Below are 19206 nucleotides of genomic sequence, written 5' to 3'. Positions count from 1 at the left end.
GAAGCTTCAGGTCTGAACAGATGATCAAGTGTAGACAGATGACCAGTGTAACACCTAGCAGGAGGATTTGGGAGATGTGGAAGTTTCCAGAAATCTTCCTGACTATAACTCTCTCCATTTCTCGTTTAGCACCAGAGAAGCCCTGGGGCACCAGGAGAAACTAAAAGCTGAACATCGTCACAGAGCCAAGGTTTGAGCCTGGGAGAGGCCGCAGGCTCAAATGGACAGCCTGCTTGGAGGGCCTGGCCCGTGGCAAGGCCAGGAGCCCACCGAGAGTAACCCAGTGCCCCTCTGTAGATCCTCAACCTGAAGCTGCGGGAGGCCGAGCAGCAGCGCCTGAAGCAGGAGGAGCAGGAGCGGCTGTGGAAGGAGGAAGGCCAGGTGCGCCTGCGCAGCCTCTATGCCCTGCAGGAGGAGGTGCTGCAGCTCAACCAGCAGCTGGATGCCTCGGAGCAGCCCAGGGACCTGCTCAAAGTCGACCTGGCTGCCTTCCGGACCCGTGGCAACCAGCTCTGCAGCCTTGTGTCCGGGATCATTCGGGCCTCATCGGAGGTGAGGGGGAGTTAGAGGGACTCTGGGTTTTCCCCTTTGTCAAGACCTTTAATTCAGTTCACTTTTTAAAAAGGTTATTTATTTGGAAGACAGACTTACAGAGAGAAGAAAAAGCACAGAGAGGGAGACATGGAGAAAGATCAGCCTTCCATTTATTGGTCTACTCCCCATGTGACCACAGTGACCCAGGCATGGCCAGGGCTGGGCCAGGCCAAAGTCAGGAGCCAAGAGCTTCATCTGGTCTCCCACATGGGTCAGGGGCCCAAGCACTTGAACTATCATTCACTGCATTCCCAGGCACATTAGCGGGGAGCTGGGCTGGAGGTGGAGAAGCCCAGACTCAAACCTGTGTCAGGTAGATTTCCCACTGCATCACTATGCCAGTGCTACTCCATTGCGTAATGTAATGATTTTAGGCCACATCTGAAACTTGTACTGGTTCTCACGGTTACTGGCAGTGTCTGGTGAAATTGTTATCATATCCTTGTTTTGTTTTGTTTTTTTAAGTTTGAAAGGCAGAGAGAAACAGATGCGGCATCCACTAACTAACTCTCCAGATGTCAGAAACAGCTGGTTCTGAGCCACACTGAAATGAGGATTCAGGAGGAAAATATTTGCAACATATACAGTAGACCACAATTTAATATCCTTGAAACAGAGTTCTTTTTTTTTTTTTTTTAAGATTTATTTATTTTATTACAAAGTCAGATACACAGAGAGGAGGAGAGACAGGAAGATCTTCCGTCCGATGATTCACTCCCCAAGTGACTGCAATGGCCGGTGCGCACCGATCCAAAGCCAGGAACCTGGATCCTCTTCCGGGTCTCCCACATGGGTGCAGGGTCCCAGTGCATTGGGCCGTCCTCGACTGCTTTCCCAGGCCACAAGCAGGGAGCTGGATGGGAAGTGGAGCAGCCGGGATTAGAACCGGCACCCATATGGGATCCTGGCGCGTTCAAGGTGAGGACTTTAGCCACTAGGCCACGCTGCCAGGCCCGAAACAGAGTTCTTAAATTTTTTTTAAAAAGTACTTATTTTTATTGGAAAGCAGATTTTTACAGAGAGAAAGAATCTTGCATTTGGTGGTAAATTCAATCCACAGAATGGCCGGAACTGAGCCAGGATGAATGCAGGAACCAGGAGGATCTTCTGGGTCTGCCGTGTGGGTGCAGCAGCCCAGGGACTCGGGCTGTTCTCTGCTGCTTTCCCAGGGAGAAGGATCTGAAGAATAGCCGGGACACGAGCCAGCGCCCACATGGGATGCCAGTCTGGTAGGCTGAAGGTTAGCCTGCTGCTGCGCTGGCCCTAAGAATTCTTATAATTTAGAAAAATAAATAAATTACTGTCACTTTCTACTTCCATCCCACTGATAAGAACAAAATTAGCAAAGGACAGGACGTGCCGCTTTAAAAAGCAAAATTATGTAAGGGCCAATTAAATATGAAAATAAGTTCAAGGCATCTATTAATATATGCAGGGCAAATTAAAGCATTACCACTTTTTTATAGCACATTGTCACAAACTTTTTTAAAGATTTAATTATTTTACTTTTTTTCTGCTTTTTAATTTATTTAAAATTTTTGATACAGTTCCACAGGCTCTGGAATTTTTCCTCCTCTCCTTCCCAAATCCCCTCCCCCCACTGATTTCCCCTATATTCTTACAACAGTATAAATTATTTTACTTAAAAGTTAGAGGGGCCAGCCCTTACCCAAACGACGACACAATTCAGCAGGAAGTAGCCAAAAGACATTGTAGCCCCTTACCCCTACAGAAGTAGGATGTGGGATTTCAAGAGCGGGATCTGAGCCCATCCAGGCCTGTTGAGGTCTTGGCCACACCTTCAGGTGGGCGGTACCAGCATTGCCCACCCATTTTCTAATTAATTAAGAGACCACCAATGGGGAACATCTTACCTGTAGGTTGCCTGCCCAAAAAGGCGGGGGCAAGGAAGGCTTAAAATCCCAAGACCCTTCCTCAAACCTTTGGTGTCTCTCTCTCTCCCTCCTCTTTCAAGAGGCACCCCACATCCTGGTTTTCTCTCTGGAGGTGCTTCCCTCCCCTCTCCCTTCCCTGTTCACCTGGTCCCTTCGCAAATAAACTTTTCTGTCTGCAAAAAAAAAAAAAAAAGAAAAGAAAAAGTTAGAGGGGCCAGGCCCGGCAGCGTGGCCTAGCAGCTAAAGTCCTCGCCTTGAAAGCGCCGGAATTCCATATCGGTGCCGGTTCTAATCCCGGCTGCTCCATTTCCCATCCAGCTCCCTGATTGTGGCCTGGGAAAGCAGTGGAGGATGGCCCAAAGCCTTGGGACCCTGTACCATGTGGCAGACCTGGAAGAAGTTCCAGGTTCCTGGCTTCAGATCAGCACAGCACCGGCCGTTGCAGTCACTTGGGGAGTGAATCATCAGACGGAAGATCTTCCTCTCTGTCTCTCCTCCTCTCTGTGTATCTGACTTGCCAATAAAAAATAAATAAATCTTTAAAAAATAATAATGAGAATAAAAATAAAAGTTAGAGCAAGACAGAAAGATCTTCTGCTGGCTGGTTTATTCTAAAGATGGCCACGATGATCCAAGGCCAGCAGTCATGATGATGGTCACGATGATCCAAGGCCAGCAGTCACGATGATGGCCACGATGATCCAAGGACAGCAGTCACGATGATGGCCACGATGATCCAAGGCCAGCAGTCACGATGATGGCCACGATGATCCAAGGCCAGCAGTCACGATGATGGCCACGAGGATCCAAGGCCAGCAGTCACGATGATGGCCACGATGATCCAAGGCCAGCAGTCACGATGATGGCCACGATGATCCCAGGCCAGCAGTCACGATGATGGCCACGAGGATCCAAGGCCAGCAGTCACGATGATGGCCACGATGATCCAAGGCCAGCAGTCACGATGATGGCCACGATGATCCCAGGCCAGCAGTCACGTGAAGGCCACGATGATCCAAGGCCAGCAGTCACGATGAAGGCCACGATGATCCCAGGCCAGCAGTCATGATGATGGCCACGATGATCCAAGGCCAGCAGTCACGATGATGGCCACGATGATCCCAGGCCAGCAGTCATGATGATGGCCACGATGATCCCAGGCCAGCAGGTCATGATGATGGCCACGATGATCCCAGGCCAGCAGGTCATGATGATGGCCACGATGATCCCAGGCCAGCAATCATGATGATGGCCACGATGATCCCAGGCCAGCAGTCATGATGATGGCCACGATGATCCCAGGCCAGCAGTCATGATGATGGCCACGATGATCCCAGGCCAGCAGTTACGATGATGGCCACGATGATCCCAGGCCAGCAGTCATGATGATGGCCACGATGATCCCAGGCCAGCAGTCATGATGATGGTCACGATGATCCAAGGCCAGCAGTCATGATGATGGTCACGATAATCAAAGGCAGGCACAAGCCTGCGCCAGAAGCTTCATCCGGATCTCCCATATGGGTAGTGAAGACGCAGACCATCTTCCATTGTTTCTCTCAGGCAATTAGCGTGAAGCTGGATTAGAGTATAGCAGCCAGGTCCAGCATGATAGCTTAGTGGCTAAATCCTCATCTTGCAAGTACTGGAATTCCATATCAGCACTGGTTCATGTCCCGACTACTCCACGTCCCATCCAGCTCCCTGTTTGTGTCCTTTGAAAGCAATAGAGGATGTTCCAAAACCTTGGGACTCTGCACCCTCATGGGAGAGCCTGAAGAAGCTCCTGGCTCCTGGCTTCAGATCTGCTCAGCTCTACCCATTGTGGCCATTTGGGGAGTCATGGGAAACGGTTCTTGGCTGTTGGTGAGCGCCTAGGAGATGTGTGCTGATATCACCTTCATGGGAACAGGTAAATGACATTGACATGTTGAAAGTGGGCACTACACTGGCACCACTCTCACTTCAGGGGTTTATTAATTTATGAAGGCATGACGGACTCCACCAGGGCATGTTTTGCCTGAGCACTTAAACTGTGTCCCTGTTCCTCTGCAGAGCGGCTACCCGACCTCAGAGAACCAGGCTGAAGCCGAACAAGCCCTGCAGGAAATGCGCAACCTCCTTATGACCCTGGGGCAGGAGATTGCCAGAGCCTGCGAAGACAAGAAGCAGCAGGAGGAGAAGGAGGCCCAGGTCAGGCTGCAGGAAGCCCAGAGGCAACAGGGGCAGCAGGCCCGGCAGGAGGCCTCAGCTCCCAGCCAGGGCCTGGCAGATAAGCCACAGGAAGGTGGGTTTCAGTGTGGGCATAGCCCAGCATCTTGCTGCTGAACAGAAAATGAAGTGAGTGTGTACTGAATATGTGTTAGGTGTTCTGTGTGTTCCACATAGTTGTAGTTCATGTGAAACCTCACTTCATATTCCCACAGTTTTGGTTTGGTCTGGTTAGGATTGATTTGGTGTATGAAGGGCAGAGTTACGGTGACAGAAACAGAGGTGGCTTCCTTCAGGCCTTCCACTTGGGTGGCAGGGGCCCAAGGACCCAGGCTGTCTGCTGGTTTTCACCACATCAGGCACATCGGCAGGTTGCTGCATCAGAGTGGAGCAGCCAGGACTCAACCCTGAGCTCATGGCGTGTGCTGGCCCTACAGTGACCTGACCACCATTCCCCCACCCCTGCTCCTCTACCTCCACCACACTGAGGACCAAAAAGTCCTCATTCTGGGGTTTGGAGGTTTTTTTTGTTTTTTGATTGGAAAGGCAGTTATACATAGAAGGGGAGACAGAAAGAGCTTCCATCCGCTAGTTCGTTTCCCAAGTGACCACGATGGCCAGTGCCAGTGAGGAGCCAGGAGCTTCTTTTGGGTTTCTCACATAGGTGCAGGTTTTATCTACTGCTTTCCCAGCTTACAGTCAGGGAGGTGGATGGGAAGTGGAGAAATGGAGCAGACAGGACACAAACCAGCACCCATAAAGGATCCTGGTGTGTGCAAGACAAGGATTTAGCCACTAGCCTATCACACCGGGCTCAGCAAGTCCTCATTCTAAGTATAGACTCACAAATGATGTAGAGAAGATACTAGAATATGAAAGGTTAAAGCAGAAAAGTCATCCAAAGCAAAGGTAGAGCTACAGTCTCTTCAGCATGTGTCCTCCTTGATGAGCCAGGCGTACCTGCGTTATGACGGGTGCTTGGTGCACTTGCAGAGTAAGACTGTGGGACCCCACTGAATCTCTAGCATGTTATAGGACAATGCATAATTTTAAGATCCAAACTGACTTACTAGGAAGGACAGGAGGCCCCTGTTATTCTTAAATTAGTTGTTACTATGCATTTACATAATTAAGTGGCAATTTCTCCCTTTTTGGTAACCTCGAAGTCTTCAGGGTGCAAGATATTTCTGGAGTTACAGTTAAAACCATATTACTCCTTTTTTTGATTTAATCATCATAAGGTGTTTTGAATTTTTAAATGAACATTTTATGTGCAATGTATTCTGCCTATATCCTTATTTTTAAAATAACTCAAACTAGAACAAAACCTCAAAATATATGAAAGTTGTGGCACAGTGAGTTGGGTTACCTCTTAAACATCTGCGTCCCCCTTTTGGGTGCCGATTTGAGTCCCAGCTCTCCTGGTCCAGCTTGCTGCTGCTGTGTCCTGAGAGATGGCAGATGATGGCTTACACTTCTGCGCTCTCTGCTGTCAAGGGGAGAGAGCAGAGTTCCGTGCCCTTGGCTTTGGCCTGGTTCCGCCCTCACTGTGCAAGCCCTGGAGGTGGAAGCCAATGGAAGTGTTTTGCTGCACATGCTCTCTCACTCTCTCTTGTCTCTGTTTGTTTCACTCTGCCTTTCAGGTAGATGAAAGTAAAACCAAACATTTTAAAAAAACAATACCAGGCCCAGCAGCGTGGCCTAGCGGCTAAAGTCCTGGCCTTGAACGCACCGGGATCCCATATTGGTGCCGGTTCTAATCCTGGCAGCTCCACTTCCCATCCAGCTCCCTGCTTGTGGCCTGGGAAAGCAGTCGAGGATGGCCCAATGCCTTGGGACCCTGCACTCGCGTGGCAGACCAGGAAGAGCTCCTGGTTCCCGGCTTCGGATCGACACAGCACCGGCCGTTGTGGTCACTTGGGGAGTGAGTCATCGGATGGAAGATCTTCCTCTCTGTCTCTCCTCCTCTCTGTATATCTGACTTTGTAATAAAAATAAATAAATCTTAAAGAAAAAGCAAACAACAGTATCTACCTCATGTGAACTATTATGCTAGATATTGAAAATACTTCAAGTTTATTTCTTTAATTTTCTGAAAGCAGCAGAGAGAATCTTCCATCTGTTGGCTCACTTGTCAAATGTGTACAACAGCCTGACCAAAGCCAGGAGCCAGGAACACTGTTCTCTCATGGGAGTATCAGGGACCCATGCACTTGAGCCACCATCTGCTTCCTCCCAAGGCGCCTATTAGCAGGAAGCTGTGTTGGAGCTGGTGGCTGGACCCGATCCTAGACACTCCTCCATGTGATGTTGTGGCCCCACCCACTGCCCCATGCCTGCCTCGGGACTGTCACTTCGTAACATTAGCTGTTATTAAATCCCTTTTTCTGTTGTGCAGCTCTGCAGGTGAAGGTGCAAGACAGTACAATGCAGTGGTACCAGCAGCTGCAGGAGGCTTCTGACCAGTGTGTGAGGGCCTTCGAGGGCCTGACCAGCAGCAAGGACAGCCAGGTATGGCAGGGACGGGCAGTGCGATGCTGGGCCTGCCGGTGTGCCCTGCGGCTTCTCATCCCAGAAAAGCGTAGCATTGCATCACCATCCCTGAGCCTACAAGGTAGCTCTTCTGCTGTCCCACACACTGTGTCTGTACTGCTTTGCTCTTTCCTACAGGCCAAAAAGATCAAGATGGACCTCCAGAAAGCGGCCACCATCCCAGTGAGCCAAATCTCCACCATTGCAGGTAGGTCTGGGATGCTAAGAATATGGTGGATTTTTATTTTCTTATTAAAATCAATTTCATTTGAAAGGCAGAGTTGGGGGGCCAGCATGATAGTATAGCAAACTAAGCCTCCTCCTGTCATGCCAGCATGCCATATGGGCAGCAGTTTGAGTCCTAGCTGCTCTATTTCCAGTCCAACTCCCTGCTTATGACCTGGGAAAGCAGCAGAGGATGGTGCAAATCCTTGGGCCCCTGCACTCACATAAGAGACCAAGATGAAGATCCTGGCTTCAGATTGACCCGTTTCTGACCATTGAAGTCATTTGGAGAGCACCCCAACAGGGAGAAGATCTCTCTCTGTCTTGGGGTGGAGTCTGGCATCCTAGGAGGAAATATAACCTGCTATTCCATGACATCCACCTGTTTTTTTACTTCTTAGGAAATACAACTGGCTTCTCTTCCTTCCTTCCTTCCTTCCTTTTTAAGATTTATTTATTTAATTATTTTATTAGAAAGTCAGATTTAAAGAGAGGAGGAGAGACAGAGGAGAATCTGCCATCTGCTGGTTCACTCCCCAAGTTACTGCAATGGCTGGAACTGAGCCAATCCGAAGCCAGGAGCTTCTTCTGGGTCTCCTACACGGGTTCAGGGTCCTAAGTCCTTGAGCCATCCTCGACTGCTTTCCCAGGCCACAGCAGGGAGCTGGAAGGGAAGTGGAACCACCGGGATATGAACTGGCACAGATATGGGATCCCGGCGTATGTAAGGCCAGGACTTTAGCCACTAGGCTACCACGCTGAGCCCTATCCTTCCTTTCTTAACGTCACATACCATAACACCTACCTGTTTGTTAAGAAAGTTTACAGGATTTTCTTTCTTTTTCTTTTTTCATTTCATGCAGTTTAGTTTTTTTTTTTTTTTTTTTTTTTTTTTTATTACAAAGTCAGATATACAGAGAGGAGGAGAGACAGAGAGGAAGATCTTCCATCTGATGATTCACTCCCCAAGTGAGCACAATGACCAATGCTGCGCTGATCCAAACCCAGGAGCCAGGAACTTCTTCCAGGTCTCCCAAGCGGGCGCAGAGTGCCAAGGCTTTGGGCCATCCTCGACTGCTTTCTCAGGCCACAAGCAGGGAGCTGGATGGAAAGTGGAGCTGCCGGGATTAAAACCGGCGCCCATATGGGATCCCAGCGTATTCAAGGCGAGGACTTTAGCCACTAGGCCATGCTGCTGGGCCTGCAGTTGGGTATTTTGAGGGATTTCTTTTAAGCTAATGAAATCCTTAGATTTTTTTCTGTTTACTTGAAAGATAGAGGAGGAGAGCCAGAGAGAGATCTTCCATCCAGATGAATGCAATAACTGGGGATGGGCCCGTCCAAAGCCAGGAACCAGGAACCTCCTCCAGGTCACCATCGTGAGTGCAGGTTCTCCAGAACCCAAGCCGTTCTCTGCTGTTTTCCCAAGCACATTAGCAGCAAGCTGGGCCAGCAGTGGAGCCAGGACTAGAACCAGCACCCAGGCAGTGATTTTACTAACACAGCACTAGTCACATAACTCTAAGAGGAAAACAAAACAACAAGTCTTGATTCCTCAGGCAGATGATGATACATGTGGGCAGGCCTTGAGGGGTCCCCATCCTACATCAGAGTACCTGGGTTGGGACCCCCGATCCACTCCCAATTCCTGCTTCCCACTAGTGTATACCGTGGGAGGCAGCAGCAATGGCTCCAGTGGGTAAGTCCCTGGTTCCTGGCTTGGAGACCTGAACTGAGTTTCTGGCTCCAGGCTTTGGTCTGGCTCAGTGTAGCCATGAAGTCCTTTTGGAAGTAAACCAAAGATGGAAGACCTCTCTGTCTTCTCTCTCCACCATTTTATTTTTTTTTTAAAGATTTATTATTTTTTTAAATTGAAAAGTCAGAGAAGGAGAGACAGGAAGATTTTCCCTCCTCACATTCTGTCTCCAAGTGACTACAACAGCAAGAGCTGAGCTGATCTGAAGCCAGCAGCCAGGAGCTTCTAGGTCTCTCATGAGGGTGCAGATGTCCCAAGAACTTCAGTCATGCACTGCTGCCTTCCCTGGCCTTAAGGAGGAAACGGAAAGGGAAAATGGAGCAGCTGGGACTCATACTGGCGCCAGCATGAGATTCTGGCCCCCACCACAGGTGGTTCTAGCGCAGTGCCAGCCCCTGCATTTGTGTGCTGTCTGTAGGCTCTGCACTTGTGTGTTGCTGCCTAGCAGCTCTGTTATTCCGCTGTTGGGAAAGAACCCACCCGTCCAAGGAACAGCTGTTAAGCAGCTTCTCTGTCCCGTGCAGGCTCGAAGCTGAAGGAGATCTTTGACAAGATTCACAGTCTGCTCTCTGGGAAGCCTGTCCAGTCTGGCGGGCACTCCGTGTCCGTGACACTTAGCCCGCAGGGGCTGGACTTTGTCCAGTACAAACTGGCGGAGAAATTTGTGGTGAGGAGACCCTGTTTCTGTGGGGGGAGAAGAGGCAGGTGCACAGCATGCTGGCTCTCCTCAGCCTCGGATCGTCTGTGTTGCAGAAACAAGGTGAGGAAGAAGTGGCCTCTCATCACGAAGCTGCCTTCCCCATCGCCGTGGTGGCTTCTGGGATCTGGGAGCTCCACCCAAGGGTGGGGGACCTCATCCTTGCCCACCTGCACAAGAAGTGCCCATACTCGGTCCCTTTCTATCCGGCCTTCAAGGAGGGGATGGCCTTGGAGGACTATCAGAGGTGAGGCGGCTTCCTTCCTCACTTGCTCTCCCATCAGTGCTGAGGGAGATAGGAATGCAGCTGGCAGGTGTCTCTTCCCCGGTTCCTCTGTCAGAGCCACATGGTGGATCTGTGGATTTCAGTGATAGTCTAGTAGTAAGAACACCAGATCTAGAAGCCGGGGCCTTGAATTTATTCCTGTTTTTCACTTAGTAGCTTTCATGCAACAGGTAAATCCTGTAGACTCTTTGAGCACGTTTCCCTATTTACCAGCAATAGTGATTGAACTCCCTGTTTACCTGAGACGCCTCCTCACAGGCTTGTGTGACCGGATGCCTTTGGCAGCAGTAGTGTTCCCCCAGATGTAATACCACGTGACAGCACATTCCTAATGTCAAGGGTGTCTGTTGTTGCTTTCAGGCTTCAAAGGCCATCTGAGTTGTTTGCTCCCACACAGGATGCTTGGCTACCAAGTGAAGGATTCCAAGGTAGAGCAGCAGGACACCTTCCTCAAACGCATGTCTGGCATGATCCGTCTCTATGCGGCCATCATCCAGCTCCGTTGGCCGTACGGAAACCGACAGCAGGTGAGCCGGAAGGACTGCTGTTGCTGGGAATAGTTCATACCGGAGCCCATGTGGGTGTTTCCACCCATGGGAGACTGTCATTTTCCTCCCAAAACCCTTTCCCGAGGGACAGGGAGGCCAAAAGTAGCTGTTCAGTTGTTTGTGGAGGAGTGGATGCTCTATGGGCTGGCCCTCCTGGAAGGCCTCACCCCTATGGAGTCCACCAGAGGAGAGCCGATCCAGAGTCTTTGGCGGGGTCAAGGTGTGTCTCAGGGAGTTGTCATCCTGGACCTCCTTGACTGGAAGCCATCAGACCACTGGCAGAGGGGAGCACATCTGATGGTGACAGCATGCCTGGGCGAGCAGGGCTCAGACCTCCTAGCTCTGCTCCTTTCTTTTCTTTTCTTTTCTTTTTTTTTTTTAATTTGTATTTATTTATTTATTAAGATTTGTTTATTTTTATTGCAAAGTCAGATATACAGAGAGGAGGAGAGACAGAGAGGAAGATCTTCCATCCGATGATTCATTCCCCAAGTGACCACAACAGCCGGTGCTGCGCCGATCCAAAGCCAGGATCCAGGAACTTCTTCCAGGTCTCCCACGTGGGTGCAGGGTCCCAAGGCATTGGGCCGTCCTCGACTGCTTTCCCAGGGCACGAGCAGGGAGCTGGATGGGAAGTGGAGCTGCCAGGGTTAGAACTGGCGCCCATATGGGATCCCGGGACTTTCAAGGTGAGGACTTCAGCTGCTAGGCCACGCCACGGGGCCCAGTTCTGCTCCTTTCTTGAGGAACTGTGATTAGCAGGGTGGAGAAGGTAAAGAGGGTGAAGACCCATAGACAAAAATTAGAGGTTAGATTACAAAAGATGGGGATTTTTTTGTTTGTTTTTCCCCCCATTTTTTTATATAGTGTTTGAAAGGCAGAAAAACAAAGACCTCAGTTAGCTGATTCACTTCCCAAATGACTGTGACAGGGCTGCACACAGTTGAAGCCAGTAGCTGCACGCTCCTCTGTGCATGTGTTGTATGTGCAGGGAAGGGATCCAAGTGCTTGGGCAGGTGCCAGGTGCACACTAGCAGGAAGTGGGAACTGGATGCAGAGCTGGGACGTGAGCCCAGGCGTTCCTCCAGGAGACGTGGGCGTCCCTGGCAGGATCTCAATGCCTGCCTCTCCAGGTGTCCTTCCTGTGCATCTGCTGTGTCTTTGGCGCTATGCTAAAGATACCATGGAGAGGACCCGGCGGCGTGGCCTAGTGGCTAAAGTCCTCGCCTTGAACGCGCCAGGATCCCATATGGGCGCCGGTTCTAATCCCGGCAGCTCCACTTCCCATCCAGCTCCCTGTTTGTGGCCTGGGAAAGCAGTCGAGGATAACCCAATGCCTTGGGTTCCTGCATCCGCGTGGGAGACCTGGAAGAGGTTCCTGGTTCCTGGCTTCGGATTGGCGCGTGCCGGCCCGTTGCGGCTCACTTGGGGAGTGAATCATCGGACAGAGGATCTTCCTCTCTGTCTCTCCTCCTCTGTGTATATCTGGCTGTAATGAAATGAATAAATCTTTAAAAAAAAAAAAAAAGATACCATGGAGAAGGAATGAATGAAATGTCAGTTTGGATAATTCTTGGCCTGCGGAATCCCTGAAACTGAAGCCAGCACAAGTGTATCAGAGGAATCCTGGCAAGAATGGGTGGAAACCGGAGCACTGGAATAGCTAAGACCGACATCTGTGGGCAAGTGTTGAGCATGGCTGCTGAGATGCCTTTGGGTCACTGCATCCCATAGCAGAGTGCCTGGGCTTGAGCCCCAGGTTCCGGCAGCTTGCCCTCAGGGAGGCATCAGGTGACAGCCCAGGTACTTTGGTCTTTGCCACACAAAAGAGAGGTGGGGATTGAATTCCTAACAACAGCCTGGCCTAGTCCCAGTTGTTGCAAACAAGTGGGGAGTGAACGAGTAGATGGGAGAGCTTGTTTTTTAATTATTTTTAATTATTGAAAATCATGTTGAAGAAAAGCTCTGTTTATTTAAAAGAGTTACAGAGACGGAGGCAAAACCAAAGAAACCGTCCATCCTCTGGCTCACTCCCCAAATTGCTGCCAACAGCCAGTACTGGGCCAGGCCAAAGCCAGGAGCTTCTTCCGATCTAGTGGGTGCAGGGTCCTAGGCACTTGGTCATCTTCTGTTGCTTCTCCAACCCTATCTCCTGGGAGCTGGATCATAAGTGGAGCAACTGGATCTCAAACTAGCACTCAAGTGGGATATGAGTGTCACAAGTGAATGTTTACCTGCTGTATCTCAACACTGGCCCTATTTTGTTTTTAATATTAAAAAAAAAAAAGTTCTGGGCCCGGTGGCGTGGCCTAGCGGCTAAAGTCCTCGCCTTGAAAGCCCCGGGATCCCATATGGGCGCCGGTTCTGATCCCGGCGGCTCCACTTCCCATCCGGCTCCCTGCTTGTGGCCTGGGAGGGCAGTCGAGGACGGCCCAGGGCTTTGGGACCCTGCACCCGCGTGGGAGACCCGGAGGAGGTTCCTAGTTCCCGGCTTCGGATCGGCGCGCACCGGCCCGTTGCGGCTCACTTGGGGAGTGAAACATTGGATGGAAGATCTTCCTGTCTGTCTCTCCTCCTCTCTGTATATCCGGCTTTCCAATAATAATAAAATCTTTAAAAAAAAAAAAAAAAAAAGTTCTGTTTGGGGGATGCGTGGTGGTGCCACAGGCTAATTCTCAGCCCTGTGTCATTGCCATTCCATATGGGCACCAGATGGTGTCCTAGCTGCTTCACTTCAGTCCACCTCTTTGTTTATGGCTGGGAAAGCAGTAGAGGATGGCCCAAGTCCTTGGAATCCTGCACCCATGTGGGAAACCTTGGAGAAACTCCTGTCTCCTTACTTTGGATCATCTCAGCTATGGCCATTGTGGCCACTTCGGGGAATGAACCAGCAGATGGAACTCCTCTTCTAACTGTCCTTCACTAAAAATAAATATTTTTTATTTATTTATTTTTTTAAAGATATATTTATTATTATTGGAAAGCCGGATATACAGAGAGGAGGAGACACAGAGAGGAAGATCTTCCATCCGATGATTCACTCCCCAAGTTAGCCACAACGGCCGGTGCTGTGTCGATCCGAAGCCAGGAGAGCCAGGAACCTCTTCCAGGTCTCCCACGCGGGTGCAGGGTCCCAAAGCTTTGGGCCGTCCTCGACTGCTTTCCCAGGCCACAAACAGGGAGCTGGATGGGAAGTGGAGCTGCCGAGATACGAACCGGCGCCCATATGGGATCCCGGTGCATTCAAGGCAAGGACTTAAGCCGCTAGGCCATGCCGCCGGGCCCTATTTTTTAAAAGAGAAGAATAGAGGGGCCTGGTATGGTATCGTAGCGGCTAAAGTCCTTGCCTTGTATGCACAGATCCCGTATAGGTGCAGATTCTAATCCTGGTGGCCTTGCTACCTTTCCAGCTCCCAGCTTGTGGCCTGGGAAAGCAGTCAAGGATGGACCAAAGTGTTGATACCCTGTAGCCATGTGGGAAACCAAAAAGAGGCTCCTGGCTTTGAATCGGTGCAGCTCCGGCTGTTGTGGCCACTTGGAGAGTGAATCATTAGACGAAACATTCCTCTCTAGGTAAGGCAGAGAGGAATATCTTTTGTCCGATGATTCACTTCCCTAGTGAAAGTCAGATAAACAGAGAGGAGGTGAGACTGCTTTCCCAGGCCACAAGCAGGGAGTTGGACAGGAAGCAGGGCTGCCAGGATTAGAACAGGCACTTGTATGGGATCCCGACATATTCAGGCAAGGACTTTAGCCACTAGGCTGCTGTGCTGGGCCCCCAAAATAAATAAATCTTAAAAAACAAAAACAAAAAAAAACACCTCTCTGCCTGTATGTTCTAGCACTGTGATATAGCAGGTTAAATCACCCCTCAAGGCCAGCATCCCATCTGGGGCCAGCTGCTCCACTTTGGATGCAGCTCCCTGCTGATGAGCCTGTGTCCTAGCATTCTGTACCCACCTGTGAGACCCTGATGAAGCTCCTGACGCCTGTCCATACACTGGCCGTAGTGTTGTGGCCATCTGGGAGTGACCCAGCTGAGGAAGGATCTCTAGGTGTCTCTTTTTTAACTCTGATTTTCAAAACAAGCAAATAAATCTTATTTATTGGGAGTTTAGGTCTCTGAATGAAATCAGATCCTGATCAGGCATCTCTCCTTCCAGACTCACCCTCATGGTCTAAATCATGGCTGGCGCTGGTTGGCACAGATCTTGAACATGGAGCCTCTGTCAGACGTGACCGCCACTCTTCTCTTTGACTTCTTGGAGGTATGTGATTCAGTTGGTCACCATCTGGACCACCTTGGGCCCCTGGGTAGCAGAGCTTGGGACACATATGCCAGGAAATGAGTATCTGGTGCCCGTGAGATACTTGCATCCCATATCAGAGTCCCCAGGAATGAGTCCGTCCTATCTCAACTTCTGATTCCAGCTTCAAGTAAAATAAACAAATAAAAATACTGCGATAGAACGTGAGTTTCCCACGTCATACTTTTTTTGCCCTGAGTCAAAAGGCATTCCCAGCTTTTTCTTTTTCCTTTCCTTTCCTTTCCTTTCCTTCCTTCCTTCCTTCGTTCCTTCCTTCCATCCTTCCTTCCTTCCTGTCTCTCTCTCTCTCTCTTAGATTTATTTTTATTGGAAAGTCAGATCTTCAGAGAGAAGGAAAAACAGAGACGAAGATCTTCCATCTTCTAGTTCATTTCTGAAGTGGCCACAGTGGCCGGAGCTGAGCTGAGCTGATGCAAAGCCAGGAGCCTCGTCCAGTTCTGCGTGGGTGCAGGGTCCCAAGACCTTTGGCCGTCCTCAACTGCTTTCCCAGGCCACAAGCAGGGAGCTGGATGGGAAGTGGAACTTCCAGGACATAAACTGGCACCCATATGGAGTCCCAGCGAGTTCAAGGCAAGGATTTAGCTGCTAGGCTACTGTGCCAGGCCTAGCTTTTGCTTTTTCTACTCACTCTACTTAGCATCTCTGTGTGAGTGTTCTTTTATCGCACAGAAAAGAAAGTCGGGAACTAGCATTGTGGTGTAGTAACACCACCTGAAAGGCCAACAGCCCATATGGGCGCCAGTTCATGTCCCATCTGCGCCACTTCCCGTCCAGCTCCCTGCTAATGTGGTTGGGAAAGCAGTGGATGATGGCCCAATGCTTGGGCCCCAGCACCACATGGGAGACCCGGAAGAAGCTCCTGCTTTCTTACTTCAGCCTGGCTCAGACCTGGCTGTTTTGGCCACATTGGAGTGAACCAGTAGCTGAAAAGTTAGTTTCTCTGTCTGTCACAGTTCAGCACTGTAGAGGGAGGTATAGGTTTCTGTTTACAGGAGACACTTCTTAGGTGAGAAAGGTTTGTGGGAATGTCTACTGCTTTTTGTCTCTGGCCATCTCTTTGCCTTTGAATTCTATCATCAATATTTTCCGAAAAGAGGAAAATGCAGTACATTTGGCCTGCAATACCCTAACCCAAAGCCACAGTGCAGGAAAAGTGACCAGAACCCCGAGGACATAGGTGATACTCTGTGCACTTTGCTTACTAAGAGGCTGGAAAAAGCTTCCATTTAGTAGCATGAAAGACCAGATCTGGTGGGCCACAATATTCAGAGAGAAACCTGGGGTTTCCCACATACTCCTGGGTTTCTGCTTGAGAGGCCTGTGGCTGAAGTTTTCAGCAACAGTGGAAGGCAACGAGCTAGTGCTGCGCAGGTCTCCTGGGGTGTGTGCTGCCGTCAGCTCTGACCGTGCCTGCTCTCCCGCCAGGTGTGTGGGAACGCCCTCATGAAGCAGTATCAGCTGCAGTTCTGGAAGATGATTCTTGTCATCCGAGATGAGTACTTCCCCAGGTACCGGGCACCCTGAGCCGGCAGCAAAGCCATGAGGCAGTCAGCAGAGGCCTTTGGCGAGCTGCTGCATGTTCTTCTGGGCCACTTGATGTAAAAGGAAGAGATTGGGTGGGCATGCTGGTGTAGCAGGCTATTCCTTCCTGTCTCTGGAATTTTCTGCCTGAGGTACTGGCATCCTATATGTGTGCCAGTTTGTGAACTGGCTGCTCTGCTTCTTATCCAGCTCCCTGCTTGTGGCCTGGGAAAGCAGTGAGAACAGCCCAAAGCTGTGGGACCCTGCAACATGTGGGAGATCCCATAGAAGCTCCTGGCTCCTGGCTTCAGCCTGGCCTAGCTCTGGCCATGGTGGCCATTTGGGAAGTGAGCCAGTGGAAATAAGATACCTCTCTCTCTCTAATTCTAATTTTTCAAGTGAAAATTAAAAAATTATTGGAAAGGCAGATATACAGAGATATTTCCTGTCTGCTGGTTCACTCCTCAAGTGGCTGCAACAGCCAGAGCTAAGCCGATCAGAAGCCAGGAGCTTCTTCCAGGTCTCCCACATGGGTACAGAGTCCCAAGGTTTTGGACCATCCTCCACTGCTTTCCTAGGCCACCAGCAGGAAGCTGGATGGAAAGTGGGGAGCAGCCGGGACACAAACTAGCACCCATGTGGGATCCCAGCAGTTTTAAGTTGAGGATTTAGCCACTAGGCCATTGGGAGGGTGACAGCATCCTTAGGCAGAAACCATGACTGAGTCACTGATCCCACCCTTGTTCCAGGTCCATGGTGCACCTGATCCTGCTCCGGCAGGCAGGTGTGCATCCCAGATACAGCTCACTGCTGTGCTTTCTCTTGCTGTAGGATTGAAGCCATCACCAGCTCGGGCCAGATGGGCTCCTTCATTCGCCTCAAGCAGTTCCTCGAGGTAAGAAGACCTTGGACCTGTCCATGGCCTGGATGGTGCCTGTGTGTAACAAGCCGTGGGACTCCAGATACTGCAGTCCCTTCTCAGTTCCTCTGAACCCTGCATTCCTTCCCTTGTCCCTCACAGCCTTGGGATTAGGGGCTGCTCTGTCACCCTCTGTGCCTTGTTCTCCCTTCCCGTGGAGGAGCTGTCCTTAGAGATGAACGCAATGTGTGTAATGGACCCAATCTCTTTGCCACATTCCATGGCGGGTCTGGGGTGCTAGTGTGTGGCCATTTTTCCTTATGAGGACAGACTGCACTTCGGACCAGCCTCTTCCCTGATTTCTCAGTGGCAAGTGTTCTGAGGTGAATTTTGACAGATAATTTAGAGCTCTGTGGAAGGTCGGCACAGCGTCCACTGTCCGGAGCTCAGTTGGGAAGGCAGGGCCGGGGGTGATGAGGTGAAGCCCTAGGGAAACGGCTGGGCAGGCCCGAGCACGGTGTTTCCCTACAGGAGCACAGGCAGGCCTTGCGTCGTCCTGGCTTTCCCGCCCCGCCGCCCACGGGGCTGAGGCTCGTTGTCTCCTAGTCTCTTCCTGCTGGTGTCGGAGGTGGCACCGTCACAGACTTGTTCTGTTCGTCTTTCCTTGACCAGAAATGTCTGCAGCGCAAGGAGATTCCTGTTCCCAAGGGCTTTCTGACCACCTCCTTCTGGCGCTCCTGATGGCTGCAGCACCCTCCACCTCCACTGGGCACGAAGAGGCACTAATAAAGCCAGAAGACAGCAGACTGGGAGAAGTCATTTCCGACAGACACTTGTCAATGTGTGTGTGTGAGTTTATAGCTTATGACAGGGAGGGGAGAGTCCTTGGATCACCAGAGCTCGGCTGTCCCTTGGTGCTGCAATAGCTCCTCCTGCCTCACGGTCAGAGCTGATGCCCTCAGCCTCTCGGGTTTTCTGCAGAAGCTCCGAGGCGGAGGATTTTAGGATCAAGTTTTTTGCCTTGTATCTTTTTCTGTGTTTGTAAAGTTTGTAAGACATAATAGCCATCGCCCTCTGACTTGGGGAGCAACAGCCATGTTCCCCGCCTTCCAGGTGAACTACCGGAAAGAGTTCAGACACATGCACTACCCCGTGAGGCCCAGGGTGCTTCTCCCAGCTGTGCAGGGAAGGGGCAAGGTGGGCGTGGCCTGAGTCTCCCACCCACTGGACCGCCTAGTGTCCAGAAACTCAGGCAGCACTGGGAATTTGGTCCCTGGGGATGCTGGAGCCAGGGTGGGTGCTGTATGTTTGGTTTATCAGTTTGAATGAAGGTGGCTGAGATGGCGCTTGTGATGTCAGCAAGTTGACCATCCATAAGCAACGAGTGGGGCTAAATAAAGACAAAAGAATTGAGTGTTGCCTTAAAATGTATTACTTATTTTGAATCACAAATGATGGTTAATTTGCCCAGTGGAGCTGCCACGGAGATCCTGAGTCAGCTGCTAACATCAGTGGATGGAAAGTGTCATGCCTTTGGCCATGACCGGGGCAGTGGCCCTCACTCTCTGGACCCCATGTCTTTGGGGAAGGTGTTGGGGAGATAGCGTCCACTGGTCCTCACTTGGCTGAAAGTGATCAGTTTTGTGAATTGTTGACTACTGTGCCAAAAAATAGGTAATAAATGTTGCTTTTGTAAACACATTGCTGCCATGTAGCAGGCTGAATGAATGATCTGCTTCCTGTACTCGGCCATG

The 19206-nt window shown here is 50.6% G+C and overlaps 1 protein-coding gene across 1 annotated transcript in view; it reads left to right on the top strand.

Annotated features, from left to right (window-relative positions):
* Nucleotides 1–18256, top strand: part of GLE1 (GLE1 RNA export mediator) — a 31216-nt gene extending 12960 nt beyond the window's left edge. Inside the window, exons 5-16 of the mRNA XM_004593517.3 lie at nt 130–190; nt 298–552; nt 4545–4776; nt 7099–7211; nt 7371–7440; nt 9738–9880; nt 9967–10157; nt 10594–10723; nt 14908–15012; nt 16498–16580; nt 17425–17488; nt 18125–18256. Of these exons, the coding sequence (XP_004593574.2) occupies nt 130–190; nt 298–552; nt 4545–4776; nt 7099–7211; nt 7371–7440; nt 9738–9880; nt 9967–10157; nt 10594–10723; nt 14908–15012; nt 16498–16580; nt 17425–17488; nt 18125–18193 (1516 nt within the window). The 3' untranslated portion in view covers nt 18194–18256. The remainder of the gene's footprint in view (nt 1–129; nt 191–297; nt 553–4544; nt 4777–7098; nt 7212–7370; nt 7441–9737; nt 9881–9966; nt 10158–10593; nt 10724–14907; nt 15013–16497; nt 16581–17424; nt 17489–18124) is intronic.
* The last annotated feature ends 950 nt before the right edge of the window (nt 18257–19206 follow it).

This window comes from Ochotona princeps, chromosome 14, assembly GCF_030435755.1.
Source record: "Ochotona princeps isolate mOchPri1 chromosome 14, mOchPri1.hap1, whole genome shotgun sequence".
Lineage (NCBI taxonomy): Eukaryota > Metazoa > Chordata > Mammalia > Lagomorpha > Ochotonidae > Ochotona > Ochotona princeps.
This window is presented reverse-complemented; position numbering and strand designations above follow the sequence as displayed.